This window comes from Daphnia magna, unplaced genomic scaffold, assembly GCF_020631705.1.
Source record: "Daphnia magna isolate NIES unplaced genomic scaffold, ASM2063170v1.1 Dm_contigs302, whole genome shotgun sequence".
Classification (NCBI taxonomy): Eukaryota; Metazoa; Arthropoda; class Branchiopoda; order Diplostraca; family Daphniidae; genus Daphnia; species Daphnia magna.
Window position 1 is genome coordinate 23,804 of NW_025533234.1, and position 15,611 is coordinate 39,414.

At 35.3% G+C, this 15,611-nt stretch overlaps 1 protein-coding gene and 2 long non-coding RNA genes across 4 annotated transcripts; all 3 read right to left on the reverse strand.

Annotated features, from left to right (window-relative positions):
- Nucleotides 1-868: 868 nt before the first annotated feature.
- LOC123468139 lies at nt 869-6,101 on the reverse strand. Its single transcript, XM_045167808.1, is given in 6 exon segments — nt 869-1,253; nt 1,255-1,387; nt 1,677-2,745; nt 3,817-4,129; nt 4,505-4,856; nt 5,161-6,101. Coding segments are annotated over 6 exon segments (2,853 nt in total). The 3' UTR covers nt 869-1,208.
- A 7,679-nt stretch (nt 6,102-13,780) lies between these two features.
- On the reverse strand, nt 13,781-14,303 carry LOC123468138. Its single transcript, XR_006642088.1, has 2 exons — nt 14,145-14,303; nt 13,781-14,065 (listed from the first exon to the last, which is right to left on the reverse strand). It is a non-coding gene; the product is annotated as an uncharacterized LOC123468138 (long non-coding RNA).
- A 78-nt stretch (nt 14,304-14,381) lies between these two features.
- On the reverse strand, nt 14,382-15,290 carry LOC123468137. 2 transcript variants are annotated; one of them, XR_006642086.1, is made up of 5 exons: nt 15,193-15,290; nt 15,052-15,132; nt 14,861-14,992; nt 14,670-14,724; nt 14,382-14,613 (listed from the first exon to the last, which is right to left on the reverse strand). It is a non-coding gene; the product is annotated as an uncharacterized LOC123468137 (long non-coding RNA). The 2 variants fall into 2 exon arrangements; XR_006642087.1 differs by having other exon boundaries at nt 14,670-14,801.
- Nucleotides 15,291-15,611: the final 321 nt, after the last annotated feature.

Sequence of the window (15,611 nt, forward strand, 5' to 3'; positions counted from 1 at the left end):
GTGTATTCACATTGAATACAAGTATATTTAATGCTGTTTACATATAGAAGTAAAAACTCATGGTATAACAGTGTATTCACATTGAATACAAGTATATTTAATGCAGTTTACATATAGAAGTAAAAACTCATGGTATAACAGTGTATTCACATTGAATACAAGTATATTTGATGCTGTTTACATATAGAACTAAAAACTCATGGGATAACAGTGTATTCACATTGAATACAAGTATATTTGATGCAGTATACATATAGAAGTAAAAACTCATGGTATAACAGTGTATTCACATTGAATACAAGTATATTTGATGCAGTTTACATATAGAACTAAAAACTCATGGTATAACAGTGTATTCACATTGAATACAAGTATATTCCATGCAGTTTACATATAGAAGTAAAAACTCATGGTATAACAGTGTATTCACATTGAATACAAGTATATTCCATGCAGTTTACATATAGAAGTAAAAACTCATGGTATAACAGTGTATTCACATTGAATACAAGTATATTTGATCCTGTTTACATATAGAACTAGAAACTCATGGTATAACAGTGTATTCACATTGAATACAAGTATATTTGATGCTGTTTACATATAGAAGTAAAAACTCAAGGTATAACAGCGTATTCACATTGAATACAAGTATATTTGATGCTGTTTACATATAGAAGTAAAAACTCATGGTATAACAGCATATTTCCATTGAATACAAGTATATTTGATGCAGTATACATATAGAACTAAAAACTCATGGTATAACAGTGTATTCACATTGAATACAAGTATTTTTATTTTTATTTTAAGGGCGTGGACTCGAAGACCGAGTATTGCCCCGTGTATTTCACCCGATAAGCATCAAAGTTACATGTTTTACAAAAGGGAACGTTCCATAGGACTAGAGAGTTGTACATAAATTTGGGAAACTGGGCCTGCGCGGCGGCTCTGGTGCGGGCGTGCCGGGGCAAGACCAAAGGGGATTTGAGTACCTGTCCGGCTTGGTTAGACCTTCTAGACCACCAGCCGGTGGTCGCCGGCATAGCTACATCCCCTATGGGTTCCCGACAGCAGTTCCCAGAGCCCCGGCCTGACGAGCTGATATTATTAGAGAGAATAGGAGAGGGGCTAAATTAAAATACCAGACCATCAACAATGACAACACTGTACTCTAGTGGCTGATTTCATAAAATTGAGCTACTGGTTCACGAGAAGCGAGCAGATTGCGTCTCCGAGGAAAGCGCTAGTCTTGTCCAAGAGAGCCCTCACGCTGGCAGTGAGACCATAGTCTCCAGTGGCTGGATGGGTGGCCAACGGGAACGCGCGCTCCCGGACCCCATTCCTAGCCACCGGAACAGAGCAAATAAGATATGCTTCAAGAGGCCTAAAATCAGTGTTAGACGAAATAATATAGAGACACGAGAAGCGCTCGTCTTACCAACTATTTAAGAGAGAAACGCTTAGTGCTAAGCACATATTTGACCAGTGCATTCCAGGACAGATTTGATTTTGGAAAGATATGGAGAGGAGGGGGCCAAGGAAGGTTGACGGCAAGGAGCTTCTCATACAGCTCCTCTCTGAGACTAGAGTAGTTTGGGCAGTAGAAAAGAAAGTGAGTAATGGACTCAATAGTAGCACCGCATCGACAGGAGGCGGATGAAGTAAAGCCAAACCGATGTTGGTGAGCATTTAGGGGGCAGTGGCCTGTGAGTAGCTGGGTAGAGATTGCACTAGTTTTTACTTTGAGGAGCCTGTTGGCGGAGTACACATCAGGGAAGAAGGCTTTTACGCTCAAGTTGGTTGACAATGACACCCACTCCTTATTCCACATATTCCATACATATTTCGAGAGCTCTTTCTGAATAGCCTTCTGGGAGACCGGGGCGTATCGAGTTGTAAACGGAGAGGGATATTTGGCCCAGAAGCTAGCTAGGGCGAGACCAGGTGAGTTTGGATTGGCAGCAGTGAAGACATGACAAGAGTTGCCGGGTATTGCCAGAAGATCAAGGTTGCTCACCTCCATCAGAGAAAGTGTAGCGGCCGGACTGAGCATTACGAGCCTTTCAACTAAGATAATTTCACTGCTGGTATACTTAGGCCTCAGCTCTTTTATAGTCTCAATGGCCTCAGCAAGAGCGACGCTCAGTCCACTGCGGAAAGAGATTGAGGGGGGTAGCGACAGATTACGTATCCTGATTACAGCCGCGGAGTTTGTGACGACTACGCAAAGTCCAGCAGCGCCAGAGTTCAGAAACACACGAATATAGCAGCGGAGGGTGTTTAGTGCGCATGGAAAAAGATCGACAGACGCGTAAGAGAGGCTAGAGGAGTAGAGACAAATTCTCCACGGTGGGTGTTGGGTAGAATGAAATGTACTGACTCGTTCACTCTTTTTGTGCATAAGTTCATGGGGGAGACGCTTAAGGATTAGTTTGCTAGATGATTTGACAAACTCACCAGCCGGTTGAGAGAGCAGACGAGAAGTGGCTATTTCCAGTATGCGGAGATCAAGTGGAAGCATATTGGATAAGATAATGAGCGATTCGGTAGGGGCCGTTTTGAACGAGCGCGTAATCATCCGGCAGATCAACCGCTGAAACGAACGGATCTTCTTTGAACCGGCCTTTGTGCGTAAAACAGAAGCCCAGACAGAGCAACCGTATGTGAAGATGGGCTCAACGGTGGAGGAGTAGAGAAATCGTAAGCGTTTCCTATCGTAACCAAAAGATTGCCGGAGGCAACTGCTTACAGCCATCATGGCCCTCGTCGCAGATACACATTTTGCTTCAATGTGGTTTTTCCATTTCAGCCGAGAATCCAAGACGAAACCAAGAAAAGAGGCTGTATGCGAAGGCGAGATCCTTGTATGGTCAATGAAGACAAAAAGATTGTCCCAAGGAATCAGCTTTCGGGAGAATATGACAAGGACAGTTTTAACAGCATTAAGAAACAGCTTTCTAGACGCAAGCCAAGCTCCGACAGAGTCACAAACAAGTTGGAGGTTTTTTGTGGCAATACTCGCTTCTTTGTGGGACGTGATAATAGTTATATCGTCAGCATAGGCAATCATTTTGACCGGAAATGGGAATGTGAGGCGGAGTAGGTCATCGACAAGCAGATTCCATAGTAAAGGTGAAAGAACTCCACCTTGCGGACATCCTAGATTAACAAAACTGGTGTGGGTATGTTCCTTTACAGAAAAGCACGCCTGTCTATTAGAGAGGAAACTGCTTATGATTTTTATGAGGTAGCTGGGGCAAGCACGTTTAGCTAGAGCGTGAATAATGGCCGGATGCCAGGCAGAGTCAAAGGCACTCTTGATGTCCAAGAAAGCGGTGGCGCATACTTTATTCTCGGAGAATGCATCTTCGATGAAGGAAACCAGGGTATGCGCCGCTGTTTCAGTAGAGTGGTTGGCTCTGAACCCATGTTGACTAGCACTGATCCAGTTGTTTACACTATCGAGCCAGAGCAACCGGCCCAGAACTATCTTCTCGAGAAATTTGGCCAAATTGGACACTAAACTAATCGGTCTAAAGCTGTTCAAGGAGGTGTAGTCACATTTATTGGGTTTGCCAATGACTGAAACTATAGCGACTTTCCAGGAGTCTGGGAAGATAAACATGGATATGCACGCATTGAGGATGACAAATAGGTACGGTTTGATCAGCGGTAGGCTAAAAAGTAGCAGATCGGCTGCGATGCCATCAATTCCTGGAGCGGATTTAGTGTTAAGTGATCGTGCCGCGGTTTCAAATTCCCAGTCAGAGACCGGAGGGGGTTCATCGTCGAGCTGAGAGAGGACAGCGGCAAAGGCTTCACTTTCCACTGCTGAGTGAGTTGATTGAGACGGGGGTTCAACAGGAAAGAAATGTCTGGCACAGCCCTCTGCAATCAAAATCGGATCTGCGGATAGAGCTCCATCGATAGATACTTCAGAAGGTAGAGAGATAGACTTAGTTTTTCCCGCGAACTCAGATAGGACACGGAACATATCCCCATTGGTCGCATTCGTCCTAGCTTTCTCCCAAGCTCTACGTTTAGCTGCTCTAAGTTCCCGCTGATACCCTGCTTTGCTACGACGGTACAGCATTTCATTTTGAGCGTTTTTGCTATTTGACCAGTCCTTGTAGTGAGAGCGAGCCTTACTTCGGAGGACAGATAGGTCCTGTGTCCACCATATCATGTTTTTGGCGCACCTGGTACGAGGACAGGGGATCTTGGCATCGAAAGCACTGGAGGAAATCGCCGAGACAAGTTTAGCAATTTGGTCATTAACTATCTCAGTGGATTCAATCTGGGAGTAGACAGGCAGACAACGTAGTGCTTTCGTTAGTTCGAGAGAAAATAGCTCGCGGTGGATGAAAGGTAATTTAGGAACTGACGGACGTAAATGCTTCCTTTTAGTTTTAGCAAAATCTCCATGGTTGATTTCAAAAAAGATATAAGGGTGGTCTGAGAGAGAAGGAGTGTCCAGGAAGAACCAGCTGTGAATACAGACTTTATCACCTGCGAGGGTAAGATCGACAAAAGTTGTCCCGGCAGGAACAAAATCAAGCTCAGAGTGAGGTTGATTGACAACTCTTAGGTTAGAGCAGGCCAGCAGAGACTCCAGATCAGAGCCACGCTTGTCATTGAAAGGGCTGTCCCACATCCGAGATCTTGCATTGGCATCAGCACCGATTATCGAAAAGGGAGCAGAGAGTGCCTCAAGGATGGTCAGGGTCGTGGCCGAAAAATCCACAATAGAGGGACGGAGGTAGACGGAGGATAGGCGTAATGGGCCTTTGTTCGTTGTCAACTCAACACATGCAGCAGAGTTAGAAATGTGCATACAGACAGGTTTCCCGGCTGTGACGATCGAGTCTCGTATTAAAATAGCAGCCCCATACGAGTAGTCATCAGAGAGCTGATGAAACGCCGTGAAACCAGGGGGGATATTTGCAACCAAAGGAGAAAGAGAAGGCAGCACGTAAGGCTCTTGAATAAGAACAACATCGATATCCAAATCAAGAATAATTTGTGAGAGAGAGGATGCTGCAAGACTGGAGTTACGTAAGTTAATTTGAATACATTTGAGAAGGGCTGGCACCTGCGGGCTTTCAGATAGTACAGATGTATAGCGGCCAGACATTACGATCAAGGAATGTTCTGTACCGCTCAACCGCTTTCACCTGCTCACTGCAAGTGTTGTGGCCAGATTGGTGCGAGCCATTGCAGTTAACGCATTTTAAAACCACAGAGGTGCACTCTTTCGTGCCATGCCTCTCTGCACACTTCCCACAAGCTACAAACCTAGCTGAGCAGTCTCTCTGGATGTGTCCGTATCTTTGACATTTAAAACAGCGTCTAACCTCCCTGTTCAGATCAACTGGTACTATACGGTAGTAGGTTCCCGAGATCGATGCCCTACGCTGGTCCAGAATGAGGTCTCTGACAGCCCTGGATTTAAGAAAAATCTTAACGTGTCCTTCCGTGGTCTGTGGCTTGGTGTAGATCACTTTAACGGAGTGTATCTGCCCACGTAAGGCGCTATTGCGATGTTCTAGCTCCACCTTAAGGGCGTTTACATCCGAGATATTAACAAAGAGGGCCACAACAGGGAAAGACACATTTAGCTTGCTAGCTGGTTCAAAACGGCTACTAAAATCGGGTTTGTTGTTAAGAAGAGCTGCTGCCTTTGCAACTGCCACCTCATTGTCCAGGGTGACAAACATCTTATTGTTTTTAAAACGAACATGCGAGGGGATCAAACCGCTGTTTGGAGTATCAAGCAACTCCTCAACAGCCTGGACATTCAAAGGAGGAGCAGAGGCATCGGCACATTTGGCCACCAAAACAGAGCCGGATGAGTTACGACGAGCGACAGAAGCGTAGGACGGACCATGACTTGATGTACCTGAGAAGGACGAACCAGCAAGGCCGGTAGGGCTAGCACGTTGGAGGCTTAAAAGACCGTCAGCAAAAGCTACTTTCATTTGCACCGCCTCATTCTTTAGTACACTAATTTCCTCTACCTTACTCTCTAGATCAGTTTTGAGACAGGAGACTTGAGATTCGAGATCAGAGACATGGTCACCACCGAGTCGGGTGACCATGAGTTCTAGCTCACAGATGTCAACAATTTGGTTCTCTAATAGGTTCAGAAAAAAGGACAGGAGACCGAAAAATACGTGGCTTTGACAGGTAGCAGACGACACTATCAAGTAGCAACGACACTATCAAGTATGTTTGATGCAGTTTATATAAGAAGTAAAAACTCATGGTATAACAGTGTATTCACATATAATACAAGTATATTTGATGCGGTTTACATATAGAAGTAAAAACACATGGTATAACAGTATATTCACATTGAATACAAGTATATTTGATGCTGTTTACATATAGAACTAAAAACTAATGGTATAAGAGTGTATTCACATTGAATACAAGTATATTCCATGCAGTTTACATATAGAAGTAAAAACTCATGGTATAACAGTGTATTCACATTGAATACAAGTATATTTAATGCTGTTTACATATAGAACTAAAAACTCATGGTATAACAGTGTATTCACATTGAATACAAGTATATTCCATGCAGTTAACATATAGAAGTAAAAACTCATGGTATAACAGTGTATTCACATTGAATACAAGTATATTTCATGCTGTTTACATGTAGAAGTAAAAACTCATGGTATAACAGTGTATTCACATTGAATACAAGTATATTTGATGCTGTTTACATATAGAACTAAAAACTCATGGTATAACAGTGTATTTACATTAAATACAAGTATATTTCATGCAGTATACATATAGAAGTAAAAACTCGTGGTATAACAGTGTATTCACATTGAATACAAGTATATTCCATGCAGTTTACATATAAAACTAAAAACTCATGGTATAACAGTGTATTCACATTGAATACAAGTATATTCCATGTAGTTTACATATAGAAGTAAAAACTCATGGTATAACAGTGTCTTCACATTGAATACAAGTATATTCCATGCAGTATACATATAGAAGTAAAAACTCTTGATATAAAAGTGTATTCACATTGAATACAAGTATATTTGATGCTGTTTACATAAAGAAGTAAAAGCTCATGGTATAACAGTGAATTCACATTGAATACAAGTATATTGCATGCTGCTTACATATAGAAGTAAAAACTCATGGTATAACAGTGTATTCACATTAAATACAAGTATATTTGATGCTTTTTACATATAGAAGTAAAAACTCATGGTATAACAGTGTATTCACATATATACAAGTATATTTGATGCAGTATACATATAGAATTAAAAACTCATGGTATAACAGTGTATTCACATTGAATACAAGTATATTTGATGCTGTTTACATATAGAAGTAAAAACTCATGGTATAACAGTGTATTCACATTGAATACAAGTATATTTGATCCTGTTTACATATAGAAGTAGAAACACATGGTATAACAGTGTATTCACATTGAATACAAGTATATTTGATCCTGTTTACATATAGAAGTAGAAACTCATGGTATAACAGTGTATTCACATTGAATACAAGTATATTTGATGCTGTTTACATATAGAAGTAAAAACTCAATGTATAACAGTGTATTCACATTGAATACAAGTATATTTGATGCTGTTTACATATAGAACTAAAAACTCATGGTATAACAGCATATTTACATTGAAAACAAGTATATTTGATGCAGTATACATATAGAAGTAAAAACTTATGGTATAACAGTGTATTCACATTGAATACAACTATGTTTGATGCAGTTTATATATAGAACTAAAAACTCATGGTATAACAGTGTATTCACATTGAATACAAGTATATTTGATGCGGTTTACATATAGAAGTAAAAACTCATGGTATAACAGTATATTCACATTGAATACAAGTATATTTGATGCTGTTTACATATAGAACTAAAAACTAATGGTATAACAGTGTATTCACATTGAATACAAGTATATTCCATGCAGTTTACATATAGAAGTAAAAACTCATGATATAACAGTGTATTCACATTGAATACAAGTATATTTAATGCTGTTTACATATAGAAGTAAAAACTCATGGTATAACAGTGTATTCACATTGAATACAAGTATATTCCATGCAGTTTACATATAGAAGTAAAAACTCATGGTATAACGGTGTATTCACATTGAATACAAGTATATTTGATGCTGTTTACATGTAGAAGTAAAAACTCATGGGATAACAGTGTATTCACATTGAATACAAGTATATTTGATGCTGTTTACATATAGAAGTAAAAACTCATGGTATAACAGTGTATTCACATTAAATACAAGTATATTTGATGCAGTATACATATAGAAGTAAAAACTCATGGTATAACAGTGTATTCACATTGAATACAAGTATATTCCATGCAGTTTACATATAGAAGTAAAAACTCATGGTATAACAGTGTATTCAAATTGAATACAAGTATATTCCATGCAGTTTACATATAGAAGTAAAAACTCATGGTATAGCAGTGTATCCACATTGAATACAAGTATATTTGCATGCAGTATACATATAGAAGTAAAAACTCTTGATATAACAGTGTATTCACATTGAATACAAGTATATTTGATGCTGTTTACATATAGAAGTAAAAGCTCATGGTATAACAGTGTATTCACATTGAATACAAGTATATTGCATGCAGTTTACATATAGAAGTAAAAACTCATGGTATAACAGTGTATTCACATTGAATACAAGTATATTTGATGATATTTACATAGAGAAGTAAAAACTCATGGTATAACAGTGTATTACCATTGAATACAAGTATATTTGATGCAGTATACATATAGAAGTAAAAACTCTTGATATAAAGGTGTATTCACATTAAATACAAGTATATTTGATGCTGTTTACATATAGAAGTAAAAACTCATGTTATAACAGTGTATTCACATTGATATACAAGTATATTTGATGCAGTATACATATAGAACTAAAAACTCATGGTATAACAGTGTATTCACATTGAATACAAGTATATTTGATGCTGTTTACATATAGAAGTAAAAACTCATTGTATAACAGTGTATTCACATTGAATACAAGTATATTTGATGCTGTTTACATATAGAAGTAAAAACTCATGGTATAACAGTGTATTCACATTGAATACAAGTATATTTGATCCTGTTTACATATAGAAGTAAAAACTCATGGTATAACAGTGTATTCACATTGAATACAAGTATATTCCATGCAGTTTACATATAGAAGTAAAAACTCATGGTATAACAGTGTATTCACATTGAATACAAGTATATTTGATGCTGTTTACATATAGAAGTAAAAACTCATGGGATAACAGTGTATTCACATTGAATACAAGTATATTTAATGCTGTTTACATATAGAAGTAAAAACTCATGGTATAACAGTGTATTCACATTGAATACAAGTATATTCCATGCAGTTTACATATAGAAGTAAAAACTCATGGTATAACAGTGTATTCACATTGAATACAAGTATATTTGATGCTGTTTACATATAGAAGTAAAAACTCATGGTATAACAGTGTATTCACATTAAATACAAGTATATTTGATGCAGTATACATATAGAAGTAAAAACTCATGGTATAACAGTGTATTCACATTGAATACAAGTATATTCCATGCAGTTTACATATAGAAGTAAAAATTCATGGTATAACAGTGTATTCACATTGAATACAAGTATATTGCATGCAGTATACATATAGAAGTAAAAACTCTTGATATAACAGTGTATTCACATTGAATACAAGTATATTTGATGCTGTTTACATATAGAAGTAAAAGCTCATGGTATAACAGTGTATTCACATTGAATACAAGTATATTGCATGCAGTTTACATATAGAAGTTAAAACTCATGGTATAACAGTGTATTCACATTGAATACATATATATTTGATGATATTTACATAGAGAAGTAAAAACTCATGGTATAACAGTGTATTACCATTGAATACAAGTATATTTGATGCAGTATACATATAGAAGTAAAAACTCTTGATATAAAGGTGTATTCACATTGAATACAAGTATATTTGATGCTGTTTACATATAGAAGTAAAAGTTCATGGTATAACAGTGTATTCACATTGAATACAAAAATATTCCATGCAGTTTACATATAGAAGTAAAAACTTATGGTATAACAGTGTATTCACATTGAATACAAGTATATTTGATGCTGTTTACATATAGAAGTAAAAACTCATGGTATAACAGTGTATTCACATTGAATACAAGTATATTTGATGCAGTTTACATATAGAATTAAAAACTCATGGTATAACAGTAAATTCACATTGAATACAAGTATATTTGATGCTGTTTACATATAGAAGTAAAAACTCATTGTATAACAGTGTATTCACATTGAATACAAGTATATTTGATGCTGTTTACATATAGAACTAAAAACTCATGGTATAACAGTATATTCACATTGAATACAAGTATATTTGATCCTGTTTAAATATAGAAGTAGAAACACATGGTATAACAGTGTATTCACATTGAATACAAGTATATTTGATCCTGTTTACATATAGAAGTAGAAACTCATGGGATAACAGTGTATTCACATTGAATACAAGTATATTTGATGCTGTTTACATGTAGAAGTAAAAACTCATTGTATAACAGTGTATTCACATTGAATACAAGTATATTTGATGCTGTTTACATATAGAAGTAAAAACTCATGGTATAACAGTGTATTCACATTAAATACAAGTATATTTGATGCAGTATACATATAGAACTAAAAACTCATGGTATAACAGTGTATTCACATTGAATACAAGTATATTCCATGCAGTTTACATATAGAAGTAAAAACTCATGGTATAACAGTGTATTCACATTGAATACAAGTATATTCCATGCAGTTTACATATAGAAGTAAAAACTCATGGTATAACAGTGTATTCACATTGAATACAAGTATATTGCATGCAGTATACATATAGAAGTAAAAACTCTTGATATAAAAGTGTATTCACATTGAATACAAGTATATTTGATGCTGTTTACATATAAAAGTAAAAACTCATGATATAACAGTGTATTCACATTGAATACAAGTATATTGCATGCAGTTTACATATAGAAGTAAAAACTCATGGTATAACAGTGTATTCACATTGAATACAAGTATATTTGATGACATTTACATAGAGAAGTAAAAACTCATGGTATAACAGTGTATTACCATTGAATACAAGTATATTTGATGCAGTATACATATAGAAGTAAAAACTCTTGATATAAAGGTGTATTCACATTGAATACAAGTATATTTGATGCTGTTTACATATAGAAGTAAAAGTTCATGGTATAACAGTGTATTCACATTGAATACAAGTATATTCCATGCAGTTTACATATAGAAGTAAAAACTTATGGCATAACAGTGTATTCACATTGAATACAAGTATATTTGATGCAGTATACATATAGAAGTAAAAACTCATGGTATAACAGTGTATCCACATTGAATACAAGTATATTTGATGCTGTTTACATATAGAAGTTAAAACTCATGGTATAACAGTGTATTCACATTGAATACAAGTATATTCCATGCAGTTTACATATAGAAGTAAAAACTCATGGTATAACAGTGTATTCACATTGAATACAAGTATATTTGATGCTGTTTACATATAGAAGTAAAAACTCATTGTATAACAGTGTATTCACATTGAATACAAGTATATTTGATCCTGTTTACATAAAGAAGTAGAAACTCATGGTATAACAGTGTATTCACATTGAATACAAGTATATTTGATGCTGTTTACAGATAGAAGTAAAAACTCATGGTATAACAACGTATTCACATTGAATACAAGTATATTTGATGCAATATACATATAGAAGTAAAAACTCATGGTATAACAGTGTATTCACATTGAATACAAGTATATTTGATGCAATTTACATATAGAAGTAAAATCTCATGGTATAACAGGGTATTCACATTGAATACAAGTATATTCCATGCAGTTTATATATAGAAGTAAAAACTCATGGTATAACAGTGTATTCAAATTGAATACAAGTATATTCCATGCAGTTTACATATAGAAGTAAAAACTCATGGTATAACAGTGTATTCACATTGAATACAAGTATATTTGATGCTGTTTACATATAGAAGTAAAAACTCATGGTATAACAGTGTATTCACATTGAATATAAGTATATTTGATGCTGTTTACATATAGAAGTAAAATCTCATGGTATAACAGGGTATTCACATTGAATACAAGTATATTCCATGCAGTTTATATATAGAAGTAAAAACTCATGGTATAACGGTGTATTCAAATTGAATACAAGTATATTTGATGCTGTTTACATATAGAAGTAAAAACTCATGGTATAACAGTGTATTCACATATATACAAGTATATTTGATGCAGTATACATATAGAATTAAATACAAGTATATTTGATGTAGTATACATATAGAAGTAAAAACTCATGGTATAACAGTGTATTCACATTGAATACAAGTATATTTGATCCTGTTTACATATAGAAGTAGAAACTCATGGTATAACAGTGTATTCACATTGAATACAAGTATATTTGATCCTGTTTACATATAGAAGTAGAAACTCATGGTATAACAGTGTATTCATATTGAATACAAGTATATTTGATGCTGTTTACATATAGAAGTAAAAACTCATGGTATAACAGCGTATTCACATTGAATACAAGTATATTTGATGCTGTTTACATATAGAAGTAAAAACTCATGGTATAACAGTGTATTCACATTGAATACAAGTATATTTGATGCTGTTTACATATAGAAGTAAAAACTCATGGGATAACAGTGTATTCACATTGAATACAAGTATATTTAATGCTGTTTACATATAGAAGTAAAAACTCATGGTATAACAGTGAATTCACATTGAATACAAGTATATTCCATGCAGTTTACATATAGAAGTAAAAACTCATGGTATAACAGTGTATTCACATTGAATACAAGTATATTTGATGCTGTTTACATATAGAAGTAAAAACTCATGGTATAACAGTGAATTCACATTGAACACAAGTATATTCCATGCAGTTTACATATAGAAGTAAAAACTCATGGTATAACAGTGTATTCATATTGAATACAAGTATATTTCATGCTGTTTACATATAGAAGTAAAAACTCATTGTATAACAGTGTATTCACATTGAATACAAGTATATTTGATCCTGTTTACATATAGAAGTAGAAACTCATGGTATAACAGTGTATTCATATTGAATACAAGTATATTTGATCCTGTTTACATATAGAAGTAGAAACTCATGGTATAACAGTGTATTCACATTGAATACAAGTATATTTGATGCTGTTTACATATAGAAGTAAAAACTCATGGTATAACAGCGTATTCACATTGAATACAAGTATATTTGATGCTGTTTACATATAGCCCACATAGCACAGAGACGTCCGAGGGACATCCTATGGAGGTTTCTCATGGGCTATTGGGACAACCATAGGACGTTAAATTTCAGGCCAGGTCACCTCCCATTCAGGTCAAATGTCCTACCCAGGATACATCCCATGGAAGTCCCAATTTGACATCCTTTAGACGTCTTTCGGATTTCGAATAAGGACAAGAATTGAACCTTTTCCCCACTAAAATTGGGCTTTAATTGGTTTTCATAATTAACAAAAAAAAATTTAAAAAAATAAATGTTACAATTGGTTTTTGTTACTCCATGAATTTTATTTTCAACAATCATGGTACATATTAATCGAATAACGAAAAAATTTTAATCTTCATCATCAGAGGACGAAGATGGTAGTGGCCTTCTGTCTTCTTCGGAATCATCCTCTTTTTCATTGTTTTTATTCTCCTCCTTTTTTTTTGCTGCCGCTGCCGCCGCCAACTCTGCTTTCATACCATCCTTTGCATGTTTCAGCCAATTTTGAATAGCCAATATCGCCTCATGACTTTTTATTTTAGGTTTTTCATATTTAAGGATTACAACTATTAATTTAATAAAGATTAGAATTAGAAGTTGTGTCTATCGTGACTGCTTGTACTATAAAACTATTTTAAATGATACCTAGCATGACTTTGCCAAGCATTGTGTCTTTAAGACACATATTTCTTCTGTTTCCTTCCCAACTGAAGTTTCGAGCAAACTTTTTATTCAAGCAGAAAACACAAATTTTTCGGACTATATCGCCGACGTTTTTTCCTCCAGTAGAGTCAAGGCGGATCCTCTGGAATGATAAAAGTTGAATTTGAAATAGTTAAAATAAGTTTCTGGTAATAAGAATACAATAATTTTAGATCCTGCCAGTTGTTTACGAGTTGTTTTGTTTTGAAGTTTCAAGTTAACTGAATCGAAATCATCCATGTTTCAAATTGGGAAGTCATCGTCCTCCTCATCGCTTTCGTTTGTTGTGGTTTGGGATGTTTTCAGCTTTTTCTCAAGTTCGTTGATTTTATCAAAAATTTTCTTACATAACATCTTGTTATCCTTTACTCCATGATTAAGTTTTACAATTCCTCGAGTGTTGTAAGCTTCTCTGAAAATTCAGAAATAGTTAGCAAGAATTTTTTATAACTTGTGAATAGGGCATACCTGATAAGTGATCGGATTGACTGATGACTGTGACCGATGAACTGTGACCTATGAACTGTGATGGGATGAGACAAAACCAAGATGATGAAGGTAAGTCCACAAAAGAGAAAACAATTAGCAAGAATGGCTAACCTGTAGAAAATTCAGAAATAATTAGCAAGAATTTTTTATAACTTGTGAATAGGGCATACCTGATAAGTGATCGGATTGACTGATGACTGTGACCGATGAACTGTGACCTATGAACTGTGATGGGATGAGACCAAACCAAGATGATGAAGGTAAGTCCACAAACGAGAAAACAATTAGCAAGAATGGCTAACCTGTAGAAAATTCAGAAATAATTAGCAAGAATTTTTTATAACTTGTGAATAGGGCATACCTGATAAGTTATCGGGATGAGATCCAAGATGAAAGAGTAAGTTAATTTCAGTTTTCACTTACAAAAATTTCGCTGCATCACCTACCAAAACACGTTTCAATTATTCAATAGCATATACATTTCCTTTATAAATCTTCTTACCTCATGAATTTCTTTGAATAACTGCTGACACAATTGAAAAAGAATGGCGGTGAAGCAAAGACAGATTGGCGTCGTTGAAGAACAGAACAAAGACGAAAAAGCATTGCCAGATAACATTTATTGAGGCATTGCTGTTTCAAAAAATTAATTTTGTTTTTTATTTTAATAATGCAGTAAACTGAAATAAACTGTTATAAATTTGTTTAAAAAATTTATTTTCAATAAAACAACTTAAGAAAACACATCGATCAAGATTTATTAAAAGCAGTTTAATATAGTGCATGCCATCTAGTGGCGTACATAATAGGGGCCAAAATGGCTTTTGGGGACTTAGAAAAAAAACTAAAACAGAATGGCCTACCACGACCTCTTTACGACGTCGCTACAACATCCCATTCCAGTTCGGGACATTGGTCCCT